This window comes from Rhodnius prolixus, unplaced genomic scaffold, assembly GCF_049639745.1.
Source record: "Rhodnius prolixus isolate KJV_2025 unplaced genomic scaffold, Rpr scaffold_2, whole genome shotgun sequence".
Lineage (NCBI taxonomy): Eukaryota > Metazoa > Arthropoda > Insecta > Hemiptera > Reduviidae > Rhodnius > Rhodnius prolixus.
Window position 1 is genome coordinate 1,126,248 of NW_027411592.1, and position 14,543 is coordinate 1,140,790.

The following is a 14,543-nucleotide window of genomic DNA, read 5'->3' on the forward strand; positions in this document are numbered from 1 at the left end:
TTGTGAACTAACCGCTGAAGCGAGTACCTTTGTGGACCTTTTTCTTTTGCTGAAGACAATGCGTAACTTACAGTCTTTAATCAGGGTCCTTTATCAAACTTGGTAAAGGTTACTAAGAGTCAAAGAATTTAGGCAAAGTACAGTTCTATGTTAGATATATTGTTAAAAATCACAGATCAGTAGGAATTCCAAGATCGAAAGTGTGACTTTACTGAAGGAACTTTTTTTAAAAAAAATTAAAAAAACATCCTATGACTTTCTCTTCAAAAACTTCGTTCAAAATAATTTAGTTAGTATCTCTTGAATGGTAGATTAGATTAAATTAGGACGGCCTCAAGGCCTACGCCACCGCGACCCCTACGGATCTATTGTGGCTCCCCGACTTTAGAGCTCACCCTCCAGACCCGTCCGCTTAATCAGACTCTTAATTCTGGAGAGTGGCTCCTGGGTAAAGCTCTCAGGCCTTGGTTTTTCCTCCCCGAGAAGTAATATCCTTAGCCCAGACAAGCCCTTCACACTGACACAACACGTGCAGTGGTGCCGTTTCCTCTTCTTCCTGGCAGAACCTACAAAGGCTAGCCATCTGCCAGGCCCATGCGATGCATGTGTTTTCTGAGTCTGCAGCCCTTTAATGGTAACTATTCATTCAGAGTTTTCATCAAAATATCACCAGCTGATAGCGATGAAGAGAAATCGTTTTCTTAAATTTTATCTAGTTTGCGATATGAGACATTCGGCAAGTCGAGGGATCTGAGCAGACGATAGCGCGAAATCGACTGGTGTTATAAATCTCTGGGTTTTAAGAAGAAGAGATTTCTGCTCCCTGTTAGATTCTCAAGGAAACGCCCTGTAAATCTTCTTTTGTGCCAGTGGGCTTAGTGTACAGAACTCTTGTAATCAAATAAGGTAAGTAAGTAAGTAAGTAAGGTAAGACTATTTCACTTATAACTGTACCTTTTAAGTAACAAGGTAATTTTTTGAAACGAAAAGTCTGAAATAAAGATCATTTCAAAGCAATTAAAATTTAACGATATAACTTTTCTTTTTTGTAACTAGACAGCAATAAAAACTTTTATTACCAATAAAATATCAAAATATTTTCATTGTGCTCTCATTTGGAAGTGCTCATAAGAACAATAAATTCCAAGTTGAGGAAAGAAAATTTGTTTCAGATCAATATTACTTCGAGATTCTCTCTGAAAAATTGATTGTACTCAAGTTGACACTTCTTTGGACTCAAATAGAGCACTCAGGCGACCTTTACCGAACGCTCGTAAATATAAAAACAAACAAAAAATCAAATATTATGCCATAAAAAATGTAATTATATTGTTTTATTTATGAAATTCTAGCTTTACGACAAGATTAAAACGCCTAACTCTCTTGCATCTGTAAGAAAACATAAATCCATCTTATGTCGGCCTTCTAAACATGATTTTCTGATCTTAAATTGGGCTTTAGTATAGTTTGGATTAGATTTTGGGTTTGTAATAGCTAATATAGCGCCCTCTACTTGGTTTTCTGAGGAAACTCTGGATGAAGCTAGATGGCGCCAGTTTTTCTAATTTAAAGTGCGCTAGTTCTTTCACACAAACACAGTTTTTTAAAAACTTTAATTCCAATCGTTAGTTCTAAAATTGTTTCATTTATCTGCAAATTTTCACTTCGATCTGGAATTATAAGGGAATTGTGAAAAAAAACTGTCTGGCATCACTCCAAGTTAAAGGCCAGACAGGCTAACTTCAGAGGTCACCGAACTTTTTTGATCATGGAACCCCCCCTATATAACTTTTCGAAATCTCCATCGACCCCCCCCCATAAAAGTAATTTTCAGTTAATTAAAGTAAAACTATCTATTAGAAATTAGGTACTGTGTTTGTACAATTTATTTTATGATTTTTTTTTTTTTCCTGGCATTGGCTTTTCACCATACAGCCAACTTCAAAGCTTATTCCTTCCTAGGATATTTGATCTTAACTATGTAACTTCCTATCCACAAGTATATTTGTTAATCAAATCTTCAACAGGTTTCAGGGCATAGACATTATTAGAAAAGATGATGTCCTCGTATCTAAATGGCGCACTCAAATTTTTGTACAGCGAGATGAACAGCTCATCTCTTTCTTTCTTATAAAGTGGGCACTCCATGACGACATGTTTAAAATCTTCCACCTCCTTACACTTTTCGCACAACGGAGTAGCTCGTTTACCGATTCGATGTAGGTATGACCCGCAGACTGCATGGTTCGCTCTCAATCTGCTAATTGTAGTAACCAATCTTTTGTTCATGCCAAGACCTTTAAACCAAGGTCTTTTAGGCAGTTGGTTCACCATACGCTTGTAAAATTGACCCTTCGTACTATTACTGTAGTCTGTTTGCCACATTTGTAATGCGGTTTTGGTTATTCTCCCTCTTAAATCCGACATTGGAACTTTTTAATCTTCAAATCCTCCATTTTCAGTGGCATCTTTAGCGAGTGTATCCACTACTTCATTCCCTTTAACACCGCTATGTCCTCTTACCCAAAGAAAGTGAACGTAAACGCTCTCCTCTTTAAGAAGTGCTATACGCTCTACTGTTTCCGCAATAATATGATTCATCTTACAAAGTCCGTGCGAGTTAGTTAATCTATGCAGTGCACTCAAGCTATCACTTAGAATTAGAAACTTTTTCTCTGACTAGGAGCCCATATACTTCAGTGACATCAGTATAGCGACTAATTCTGCTGTATAAATAGATGCCTCTTCACATAACTTAGTGGTCATAAAACGTTCCTGCAATTTTTGTTTTTTCTAGTTACTATGGATACATACTCAAATAAATACAAATTCACGGAAAAACCACTTCCCTACATATTTAGAAAACCTTAAAATGAATACTTCCGGCGAAAAACTCAAAATAGAAAATCCGTAAGATTATATATAATTATTTGAAATGGTACCTGAAACGGAATTTTGCGATTGGTTTAGTTCAGAAAATAGTTGGTCAATATCAAACAGCTGTACAAACTCACCACCACTTTCGTCCTCAGACTTGGATTCATTGGCTCCCATCTAGACTATGGAATAAGACTTTCCGGATGCACCAGGTTCCTAAATAGCACACTCCTCAACCAGAAGGGAATGAAATTTGCAGATATCAACACAGCTATAATAAAGTTGCAATAACCCAGGGTTGAATTTGTTGCTATCAGTTTTTAAAACATCAACTAGATACACCTTATCATTTTTTTTGAAAAATAAACAATTGTAAAAGTTATGACTCAGAGTTTTTTATTTATTGCTTCTTTTTTTTTACTCAACTTATGACAGCATTTGTCCAAACATCATCAACCAAGAGAAATAATTTCTAAACAATAACGAGAGAATTATTACAGCATAGATTCATTATTAAGAGAAATTGAGATCTTTAATTATTAAGAGAAACTGGTCTACTGATCACGTAAACCAGCGTTTCCCACAGTGGTACGCGAAAAATAATCAATAATGGCGGATTAATTTAAAAAATTAAAAAAAAAATTAAATCATAAAAATATGGAAATCTTTTTTCCTATAATACATAAAAATTATTTTAATTAATAATATTATACAGTAAAGTTGTTAATATGTACAGTAATGAGGTTAGTCTGTCTCAAGATATACGAGAAAATATAATAGCACATTTAACAGGATTAAAATTGTCTTTCATGGAGTATTTTCCAAAATCCGAAAACACAAATGATAATTGGATTTCAAATCCCTTCTATAAAGAAAATTGAGGAAAAGCTACATCATTATCAACAAAAGATAAAGAAAATTTAATAGAATTATCATGCAACAGAACTTAAATGATAACTATCTAAAAAATCTGCTTAAAGAGACTGATTGTAATGAGTAAGCTCTATCTAAGCAACATTAAATTTAATTGGTACTTACAGATACTTAAATACTTAAAAGAAATTAATTTAGAAGATTTGGGCACAAATATAATAATCCTAAAGAAGAACTTTGTAAATTAATTAATAATTTTGAAGAGAAAGATATGTACGCAATTTTTAATTATTTAAAAAAAAGTTTTAAAACTAAGATCTTACAGTTCACAAAGTTTATAAAGTTGAACATGAACTTGGAACTCCTTTCTAACAGATGCATTGTATCTCTATACAAATAAAGATGATAATAATAAATAACACACTCGGAATTACAAATTTCACGAAACACAATCATTTTTACGAAGTGATACAATTTAGCATAATGTTCTACCAAGTGGTACGCGAGCCAGAAAAGGTTGGGAAACGCTGACGTAAACCATTTATTCGTCCATATAACGATTTCAATATTTTACCCAAAAAAATAACAGTATAAATTGAGTATGAAAATATGATAGCAACGGACAGAAGTAAGATGGACTAATAACCCTAGATCTTACAAGACTGTTTCTGTGGTCCGTTTTCGCCATTTCATTTAATACTCGAAATTATTGTGATTTTTCAATATTTAAAGGCAACAATCTGGATAAATGAACCCAGATATCACAGAGTTTCTTATATTTTGCTGGTAATCTACATAAGTACAAAATATAACACTATGCTATACAAAATGTAGTGAATTATGTATGAATAATAGTGTTTATTGTGACTTAGAAATAGAACCAACTACCTCATTTATTTTCAAATCTTAGCAGGCAGAAAATTCTTTTGGATATAAAAAAAAAATCTATATAAGAAAACAAGGTAAGGATTGCCTTTTCAGACCTGGGAATACACATTGATGAAACTCGCAAACAATATACGGGCAGGAGATTGCGCTTTCCTGTCCAGTACAGGGGAATGGCTGTTCGAAATGCTGTAAGTATCCCAGGGTAGAAAATAGCTCTCCAAGAATGCAATAAGTATTTATAATCATTCTGATCCATTCTCGTGGAAGTTCTAGAAAGTCTACATAATGCAAAATAGATCAGGTTTTTTCTGACATCAAGACAAGTTGGGCACACTTGATATCATGGAATGATTTGAAATATCGCTGCCATTCTTTTACAGAATACAATCGCTTCTTTTACTTTTTATCAATTGGTGGAAATAATTAAAACAAGAACGCTGAATTATATAATTTATACATTCTAAGTTAGCTAGCCAGTTTCTTTTTTGAAAATGAAATAAAATTTCAATATCCTAGAATAAGTTGCTTTGTTTGATAGTTGGCTTTAGAAAACATTGAATGCCTCACTTACCATAAGTTTCCTGTATTAGGCTTAAGAAAAAGTATAAATTCTGCAGGCAGCTTTAAAGAAGTCATTCATGCAAAAATTTAAAAGTAGATAGTTTTTATACTCATGAATTTAGACACATCGATGAATTTCCTCATTATAGTGTAATGGAAGTTCATATTACAGAAAAAAGGTTTAGAAAATTGAAAACAAAAAATTAAGAATACTTTCAATTTATTTTAATTTTGCCAAGTTTCATAACAGAAGACATAAAAAATAAAAGAAGCAATAAAAGATAAAAATCAATCAATAACATAACAAAAAATAACCTAATAATTCACAAAACCTCTTTCTTGATTGTTAGAGGCGTTCTTGCAATCTGGGTAGTAGAAGAACCCAATAGTTCCACGAACGACCCCCCCCCCCTTAAGTAGTAATAAGCACTGTGATGAAAACTGACTCTCCGCACTTCAGTATTGATTGATGTTGGAATCAGTTGAACATTCTTCCATTCTTCAAATTTTTAAACTTCAATTATTATAAATTTAAGTTAAAAAATTATTTTTTTCAACGAACTCTTGTACATGTTCAGATGTACACGTATATGATTAAAAATAAGAAATTAAGGTAAAAGCCATTAAACTAATTTTTAATTACGATACGACCCAGGTTGACTACCACAATGTGAACTAGCAAAATAGGAATCATCGCTGGAAATAACTCCAGATTTATAACCAGAGCTTTGAGAGCTTTTACGAATGAAATTTGTGTCTTCTTGACCCACTGCCCCATGATCGATTCTATGTAATTCTCTGTTTTACAAGGGTGTATCTGTCCCAAGCTCTGATTTGTTAAAAGCTGTGATCGCTTCTTTCAGTCAGATAAAAAAAAAGTGGTCATAATATACCATTTTCCTATAACTGCACTCTATTTTTAAGAAGTTTTAGTTGAGTAGTTATTTACTCCCCCTAGCTCCCAACTGAATCTTCAATAGTCACTGCAGCTCTAGGAGATGTATCTATTGGATGTGTAGTGAAAGAGAACAAGACTCACCGTGAGGCTGGCCGAAATGGCGGCGTGAAAAACAGGAATTTCAGGGAGAGTACGATGAGGTGAGATAGTTTCCTAATGGCTAAGTATTCAAGGAATCGATCACAACTCGCCCAACAGGAATACTTATAATTTCTTCATATCTTATTAGATTAGCTCAGTTATTTTAATTATTCGATTACAAGTTAGTTGAACAGAAAATAATTCTTTATCTCCTAAATAGACATCAATATGACAAAATGCCTTTTCAAAGGAAGTTCTGGCAAAAATAAAATGACACTGTTAGAAAAGGAATACGGCTTCAAACGAACGAATTATGTGCAAAAAACTGAAATATTTTAGATAATTCATCAGGATAAAGACACCAATTAGCTACAAAGTGTGAAATTATTACCTTGTATGCTGACACCCCCAAAATAAACTCAAGGTCAACCGAAGAAATTGATGCTGTTTAGCGTAAACTTTAAACAAAAGTTCATCATCACACATTGCTTACTAGCTTCTACATACGCTTCCACATTGCATTTACGAACATACGAAGTGTGGGGCAGATAACTGGAGATTGTCCAGGACTCTGTGCTGAATACATTCAACAAGAGAATACAGAATAACAGATTCAAACTCTTTGAAGAGAACTTCAAATCACACAAATGAGTAGTTGAGCCTTTGGGATCACGCAGAGAAACAACTCAATTTACGTCCAAAACACCTGGAATCTTTCTGGATTCAACTGGAAACAGTTGGACATACATGCATTTTTTCTTAGGTGATTCGCCTCTAAGAAAAAGATTTTTTTTTTGTACAAAATATATTTGGGAAGACTGAGCTGGGCGGGGCATGTTGCGAGAATGGATGGCGGATCGATTCCCAGAAGATCGCTCGAGATGGAGATAGGCGGAAAGAGAGGAGTAGGCAGACCAAAGTTGAGATGGGAGGATGGTGTCATCAGTGACGCAAGAAACCTGCTAAAGGTGAGAAATTGGAAAGCGGCTGCAAATGACCGGGAACTATGGAATGGACTCATTGGGGAGACTAGGACACCCACCAAGGGCCCGCCAATTAGATAGATGGATACAAAATATATTTATTTCCAAATAACTACTCTGGTGTGATCACTATTTTTAAAAAAATGAGCGCCTCCTGAATATTTGGGAAAGGAAAATTTCAAGAACAATATAATCCTGTAAAGTCAGTAACAATTAGAAAAAAAAAGTATTAAGTAAAGTGAGATGTATGTGGTGAACCAGATCTGGGTAAGCACCATTAAAACATAAAGCATTTAAAGAGGATGGACCGAATTAAGGACTCCAAAAAGGCTCCTAGATTGAAAGTCTGAACACAGAAGATAAGGACTCGCACTCGCTTGGTGGCCGGACGACTTGGAGGGAGACCTGAGGTATCTAGGCTAAGAAAATGGAGAATGCATGCTTTTTTTTTTTATTAGATGGGAACAAGTGGGATGCTGTAATGGACGAGGCCAAGATCCTCAAAAAAGCGTAAGATTTCCTCCCACAGGTTCAATGAAAATACGTAGTAGAAAATTTGACCCCATCGCAATACTTGCTCTAACGTTCTAGAAGAGTACGAGCAAAGAGAAAAAATAATAAAAATAATTTACTCAAATGTTATCCCTTTCTTCGCTAAAGATTATTTAAAAACAAAAAATCTTCTAAATGTCCAGCTTCATTTGAAATTTCTTGCCAAATTTTCTAACTTCAACTGCATCATCTTCATAATTCTGCTCTTCTTCATTTGCTTCTATATGAGTTTAATTCGGAAGTTAAAGAGGAATATATGATTTTCAAGAAATATTAATAAAAAATATTGTTTTTTTATATATATTAACAATTCCACATGCAGGGCAACTAAAACAAATTCAGTCAAAATCAATTTTTGTTTTCAAATGTATTTTTTAATAAAAATTAATAATTTTATATTAATTTTAAAACTTTCTTCTTTATAACTATTTAACTCTATTAACAAGTCCATCAAAGTAAAGGGGGAAAAAAATATTTATAAATTCAATCTTCATTTTATAACTTAAAAGGTCTTGTACGCTTTAATTTTTTGAAAACGTTTTCAACCCATTAACTTCATTGTCCATCAACATTTTTCTTAAGAAAACAAAAACAAAATTTATATATACACACATTTAAATGTATATATGTATATATACATATCCAACCGCGAAAACGCCTTTTTTTTTTCTTTTCTTATTTTTATAAAGATTTTTAATTTTATATCTATTAAATTATTTACAAAACACCTCGTCGGCTTCATTATAGAAGAAGGTGGCCAGACTGGAATATCTGTGAACAAAAAAAAACAAAAACAAAGATGCAATTATTAGGCAGGTTATATACGAGAAAGGTTACAAATTTAGACCAGGGAAGGTTAAATTTGTTTATTACAAAAATGTATTTTATATATTATAAGAGTTTGTTGGGTTAAAGTTCAGAATTGTCAGGACTTCTAGGAAATCTGCTACGACGGTTTGTTAAGCTCGATCCGTTTTCTTTTTTACATCATATAACGCAAAACATAAAAATTTAAAACGTTTAATATTTTTACAATTTAAAACTAGGCTATTTTATTACTATAAATAAGCAAAATATTATTTTTCACTGATATGTATATTTTATTTTAAATAAACCATACATAAATTAAAAATTGGGTTAGAACAAGCCAGAAATAATTCTTTACCGATCAAAGAAAGTATTAAATGAAAATTATTTAGCAACAGGATGTACAGTTGAGACGATACAATCTAACAAGGGATGGAACAAACAAGGCAGCTACCCTATAAATTAACTGTTTTCAGTACTTAAGCCATTCTAATTATTGCTTACTACATTAATATTTAAATAATTTTTAGAAAGCCGTAAGGAGAGTGAATATTAATATCCTTACGTTGCAAAAAATGGGATATTGTAAGTACTTTTCTTTTTTTCTACTTTATTGTGAAAATAAAAAATGAGCGCAAGAAAAAATATAAATAGTAACCCGTGGAAACTGAAAATTGATTATTTTTGAGCCCAGTGTGGGGTACTAAGGAGCAGGGCGGATTCCTCGGAATGGTATTGGATTGGATGTCGCTCCCATAAGACTGTAGTCTAATTAGTCCTATTATTTTATTAAATATTTTTAATAATAACCTTCCTCTCAAAGAAAATTATAGACATCATAAGGATAATTAACAAAATTCAAATGTTCTATTCAAATGAAAGAATATATTAATGCAAAAATGAGAATAAAAAACCTAAATAGTGCTATGTGAAACTTATGACAAGTGTAAGAAGTCACAAAATACGCCCCTATTCAAATTTTGTGTATCGATGTGACGGACAATAATTGCAAGGAACGATACATCGTTTTTTTTGTGTCCACTAACGGTTTACGATGATATCCAACGACACACTTATTCGCATCAATTGGTAACTTGGCTTAATTATACTACATCTTCTGCTATTCTACATAGTGGTTCGTTCATTTGGATTAAACTGGAATACTTACATTACTTTACAAGGACAACCTCCTATCTTTTTCCTCGCTTTCTCTGCTTCAAAGGAATCAGTTCTTTACCCTCCTTCCAAGGTAGTGAAAAAGTGCTGAAATATTACCAATTTGTAATTTTTTTAAAAAAAATAAATATTTTATAGGCTCGTAGTATCGCCGACTTTCAACTTTTAATTATAATACAAATTATTTACCTAACGGGAAACCTTGGTACGGTGAGACCAAATACAGAAACTGGTATACGTTCTGTATTGCACAGAGTAAGTCTGTCGTCGGAGTCTGCGTCGGCCACTTGATCCGGCTTCGGCCAGAACGACCTTACAGTTTCCTTAGGATCTTGGTCGACTCTTTTCTTCCTTTCTTCCCTCTCTCTCAGACGTTCATTGTGCCGCAGCTCTCTAATTCGCTGGACATCCCATCTGTTAATGTAAACGGTTACTGTGTAAATAAATTCATTATTTACATACGGTTCTAGGGAAAATAGCATTCTTGACCAAGTGGACACTTTTTCTGCGTTATAAACCAACTACGCTAATCGATATCACGTACAAAACTAAATAAAGAAGTTATATTTTATGTTTATCTGTTTAGTTCATTTCGGCTTAATAATTTCAATAACAGCAAAGGAGTTTGAATTGATCTATTGTTGTTGTATAAATTAAATTAGCATGTAATTGTGTGTGTTTTTGTTGCTCACATTGAGTAAAATTTACTCAGTAAATGAGATATTTCAATTTGAAAGTTCCGTTTTGTAATTGCACTCGTCACTGTTACCATGGTAACCGTTGCTAACCTTATTTCAGGTTATCTGTATTTATAATAATTAGCTTTTTTAAATATTCCTTCCCATATTTAAAAAAAATATATAGTGGGAAGTCACTTAACATTGACAATATCATTAAAACGAGTAATATCAGTCTTACACACAGACGGACTATTTCATGAAAACAACTTTTTCGTTCTCGGGAGGCCTCAAAAAGAAATTTTGCAATGAAATCTCAAAATCGAAGGTGTGCAAAATAACCTTCTCTAACTAGAGTCAAGGAAGAAAAAGTAAATAAGTGACCTAATAAAAAAAAAAGTAAAAAAAAGTCTTACCTTTTCCTTCGTTTTTCATCAATGGCCCTCCTAAAGTGCCTTCGGTCGAACACATTGTCACTCAGATCTTCCGTACCCTCCATGGTGTAGCTACAAGACCAAGTAGCTATTCTCCATTTAGGTACCTAGAGATAATATCGCAGATTACTACAAAAGGCAAGAGTCTTAGGAAACAGTGTTTATACATAGTCCATTAAGAAGCAGTGTACCAGACAATTTTTTCTATCAACATATTCCAGACTTGACAAAACGCATTGACTTTCCCACAATTGTCAACTGTTTCTTCAACAAGGTGACAAGAAAAGTAATCAGACACTGAACCATCCATCTACTGTTTGACTGCACTCTGCATCATACCATCGTACAATGGACTGTCGTAGACTGAATCTATTGAGGTGGAATGCACCGACTAGACACATCTAAGCCTCCAATCATACCAGACATAATTGACTAACTTTAGCCGCACTTCCTTAAATTAATCTAAAATATAGTCTTTGACCAAATAAAGCCTCTTCTTGATGTTGACTGCAAAAAGTTTAGAAGCTACCAACAGGGCTTCTATTTACTACTATTCAAGCAGAAAACATAATCTTCGAATCTTTTATTTTTATTATTTTGCATGTGGTACATTAATGCAACATGTTAAAATTTGAGCAATTGTTAATTGTTGATGTGGTTAGGGTCCTCAATATCGTAGGTTTTATCTGTATAGCATGCTTATTATTCTTTTCTGGCAGGTTTCAGATTGTTGTCCATTGATTCTTAGTTTAGTGAAAAGAATTGAACTTTACCTATGCTTCTGAATCACCAAGCGTAGCATCAAACAGAAATATTTTACTGTACACTAAACTGGTGAATCATCCTCTAATGATGAATGAAAATCCGATAACGACCTAACATTGAAAAAAAAAGAGCGCTATGGCTTATAAAAATGGACGAAATTAGTAATTTAGGAGGACAATTGAAAAATAAAACTCGTCAAATCAATCACAAAATTGGCGCTGTGTAATTTAAATGTAAAGTTTACATCTGCTACATCCAGGCCATCACTGAACGAGCTCAGTCTAACATCTTAAGAACAAAATAAATAAATAAATCAATAATTAAATAAATCAAGACAAAATAAAAAAAATACCTCAAGATTTGGCTTGGATAGTCTCTCTGAAGGATCTGTTTTCACTTGATCTGATTCTCCGATAATAGTTGGATATAGTTCAACGGTGGTCATCAGTCTGTCGGGGAACCTGAACTGTGAAGTTGACGGTGGAAATCTTGACGTTGGTACATGCACAACTGGTTCTTTCTTGCAATCTGCAGTCATTAAAATATTTGTCTTATTTATCTAGAGGAGTTGGGTGAAATTTATAACCCTAGACTAGTTCATGTATGGAAATAAACCATTGACAAAGTTTAAGGGGTGAAAAAGCTGAAGAATCCAAGCATTGAAAAACAAAAGGAGTTATTGTATCAAACGTACCATACTTATTCAGTAAGCAGCAGACCAAGCAGGGTAGCTAGATCAATAAGTAACGCGGAAAGCAGAATACTTATTAGAGAACTGCATGAACCGAAATACTCTGCAAACGGAGTTCTAATGGGAATGCTTTGCTTTCCAAAAGGGAGTCTGACAGTGGAGGAAAGGCCGGTCGCAAAGAGTGACTTACTGAATCTAATTTAGGCCAAGGTTCTGCAAGAACAGAAGCGTCTCAAAGTACTCCAATGTTACCTCTCACCCATCCGTTTCACTTAAATTAAATTGTAAGTCAAGTATTAACTATTTTTTTAAGCGAGCTTTATGTCCGACTAACGACTAGGTGTCGCGGACGGAGACATATAGCAAACGTACTTTACTGTAAACTTCTCACATTAACTATTATACAAAATCCAAGGCCTAGATATGGGGCATCAAACCCAGTACCACAATATAAATTAGCTTTGCGGGACTCGCCTCTAACCGCTCGGCTACCGTGGCGCCTAATTTAAAATTGTAAATTAAATATGATGATTTAAATTAGGTTGGTAATTAACACTGAAAACACCTGAGAGGCAAGCTGTTAAGTAGAAGTTACCAAATCTGAAACTAGATTTCAAAATAACAAACATTTTCGTCCCTACTATCATATTTTGGTTCCCTGGCAGAAAGTTCTTGTCAAAAAGAGATGGGATACGTAGCTCGAAGTCACCTTAATCATACTACAACTACTTGCAAAAGAAGTGTATCTAAAATATCTTTAACAAAACTTAATCTATGTGAGAAAATAAAAAGTCTCAATTTACCGATTTTCTTGGCTGATCTTCTTTTAGGTGAAACACTGCCCGTACCCTGTCTTTTGGGAGTATTCTGACTTAAAGGAACACTAGTTTCTTCGCGGCTGGCTCTGCGATTAGTTTTCCGCAAAGCTTCTCTCGGTGAACCAACCACTGTTACCCCATTTTCTTGACTTCCCAGAGTACATTTACTCTTTTGTACCGCCAAACGTCTCTCCATTCTGTTTATCTGTTGCTTCAGCTGTGAAGTTTTAAATATTTTATTTTAACGAATAAATAATTTTGAAATGTATAAACTAGGTTTGTAGGTTTTTTTGTACAAACTTTAATTAAGAATAATCTTTCAATCAAAAGAAGCACGAAAACCTACTTTGGGTAAATCAAGAGGTAAGTTTGGTTATTTTTTTAAAGAAAATGTAGTTCGTGATCGTAATGCAACGAATACTTTAAATTTTTGGCATATAAACTTTAAAAATAATTACAATGGAACCAATTTTACTATTCTGAACATTAACTAAAAATAAAAAAAATTTACTAGATTTTTGAAAATAGAAATTTTTGAAACTCGTATAAACAAATAAAATAATAATTTCCTTTTAATATTATTGAATAGACAGTGTATTGATGCTTTTTCTCGGCTTTTCCTTAGTTAGGCATTATTCTTTGATCTTAAAATAAGAGAAATATCAGAATTACTTTCTTAAAGATAATACAAGAGTGGCCATGAAAAAGGCGGCAGTGCCAGGTTTTCAAAATTTCGAACGGAAGCAACCAGACAAGAAACCTACCCGTGCTGATAATTCTACTGTTTACATTTTGAAATCAATTATTTAATAATTTCTTATTATATTTAACACTTTAGAACACCTTTATTTATATAAATAGTTTTACAAAAACAAAACCTTATGCACGGAACCTACCATTTCATTTTCCTGCTTTAGGTCCATTATCACTTTATCTCTTTTGGTCAATTGTTCACTCTGTTGATCAATATAGTCTAAATGTATTAAGACGAACTCTTTTAATTCTTCCTCCTTCATTGCTCTCCTGTCGGCCATATCTCTGGACGCGAAAAACTGAGGGAAGTCGTCTTTGCCTGGCGACATATCCTTATAGGATACCATTTCCCTATCGCCCAGTGCCTCGCTCACGTTTTCACCTTTTTTTAATTCTAACACTGACATATCAAAAATGTATATTGACTCTCAATGAGAGTCAGTAATATTGAATTAACTACTGAATCAAAGGAACACATTACGAACACTACTCTCACAAACAATGTTCGCCATATTGGTATAAATGCTTAGCTTTCACTCAACATTCTAGATGTCGCTACTCCAAATTAGAACAATATATATATATATATATATATATGTATATAATCTACATTTAAATCATAATGCAATGCATATAAAAATCCTACAAA

At 33.5% G+C, this 14,543-nt stretch overlaps 2 protein-coding genes across 2 annotated transcripts in view; both read right to left on the minus strand.

The window, feature by feature from the left end:
- Positions 1–3,196, minus strand: part of LOC141450074 (uncharacterized) — a 57,332-nt gene extending 54,136 nt beyond the window's left edge. The window contains exon 1 of the mRNA XM_074120111.1: positions 3,015–3,196. Within this exon, the coding sequence (XP_073976212.1) occupies positions 3,015–3,054 (40 nt within the window). The 5' untranslated portion in view covers positions 3,055–3,196. The remainder of the gene's footprint in view (positions 1–3,014) is intronic.
- Positions 3,197–5,402: 2,206 nt separating this feature from the next.
- LOC141448722 (male-specific lethal 1-like 1) lies at positions 5,403–14,436 on the minus strand. The gene is made up of 7 exons (XM_074117282.1): positions 14,038–14,436; positions 13,127–13,358; positions 11,985–12,160; positions 10,850–10,974; positions 9,946–10,170; positions 9,749–9,843; positions 5,403–8,544 (listed from the first exon to the last, which is right to left on the minus strand). Exons 1-6 carry the CDS (start codon positions 14,299–14,301, stop codon positions 9,771–9,773), a joined length of 1,095 nt encoding a protein of 364 aa, XP_073973383.1. The 5' UTR covers positions 14,302–14,436; the 3' UTR covers positions 5,403–8,544; positions 9,749–9,770.
- Between the last annotated feature and the right edge of the window lie 107 nt (positions 14,437–14,543).

What these genes read in the sequence shown, in the direction of transcription:
- LOC141448722 (XM_074117282.1), bottom strand. Translation starts at nt 14,301, where the DNA reads ATGTCAGTGTTAGAATTAAAAAAAGGTGAAAACGTGAGCGAGGCACTG. An exon ending in TAAAGCAGGAAAATGAAATG is followed by an intron (nt 13,359 to 14,037) that starts GTAGGTTCCGTG and finishes AAAACTTCACAG; the next exon opens with CTGAAGCAACAGATAAACAG. An exon ending in GATGAAAAACGAAGGAAAAG is followed by an intron (nt 10,171 to 10,849) that starts GTAAGACTTTTT and finishes TTACATTAACAG; the next exon opens with ATGGGATGTCCAGCGAATTA.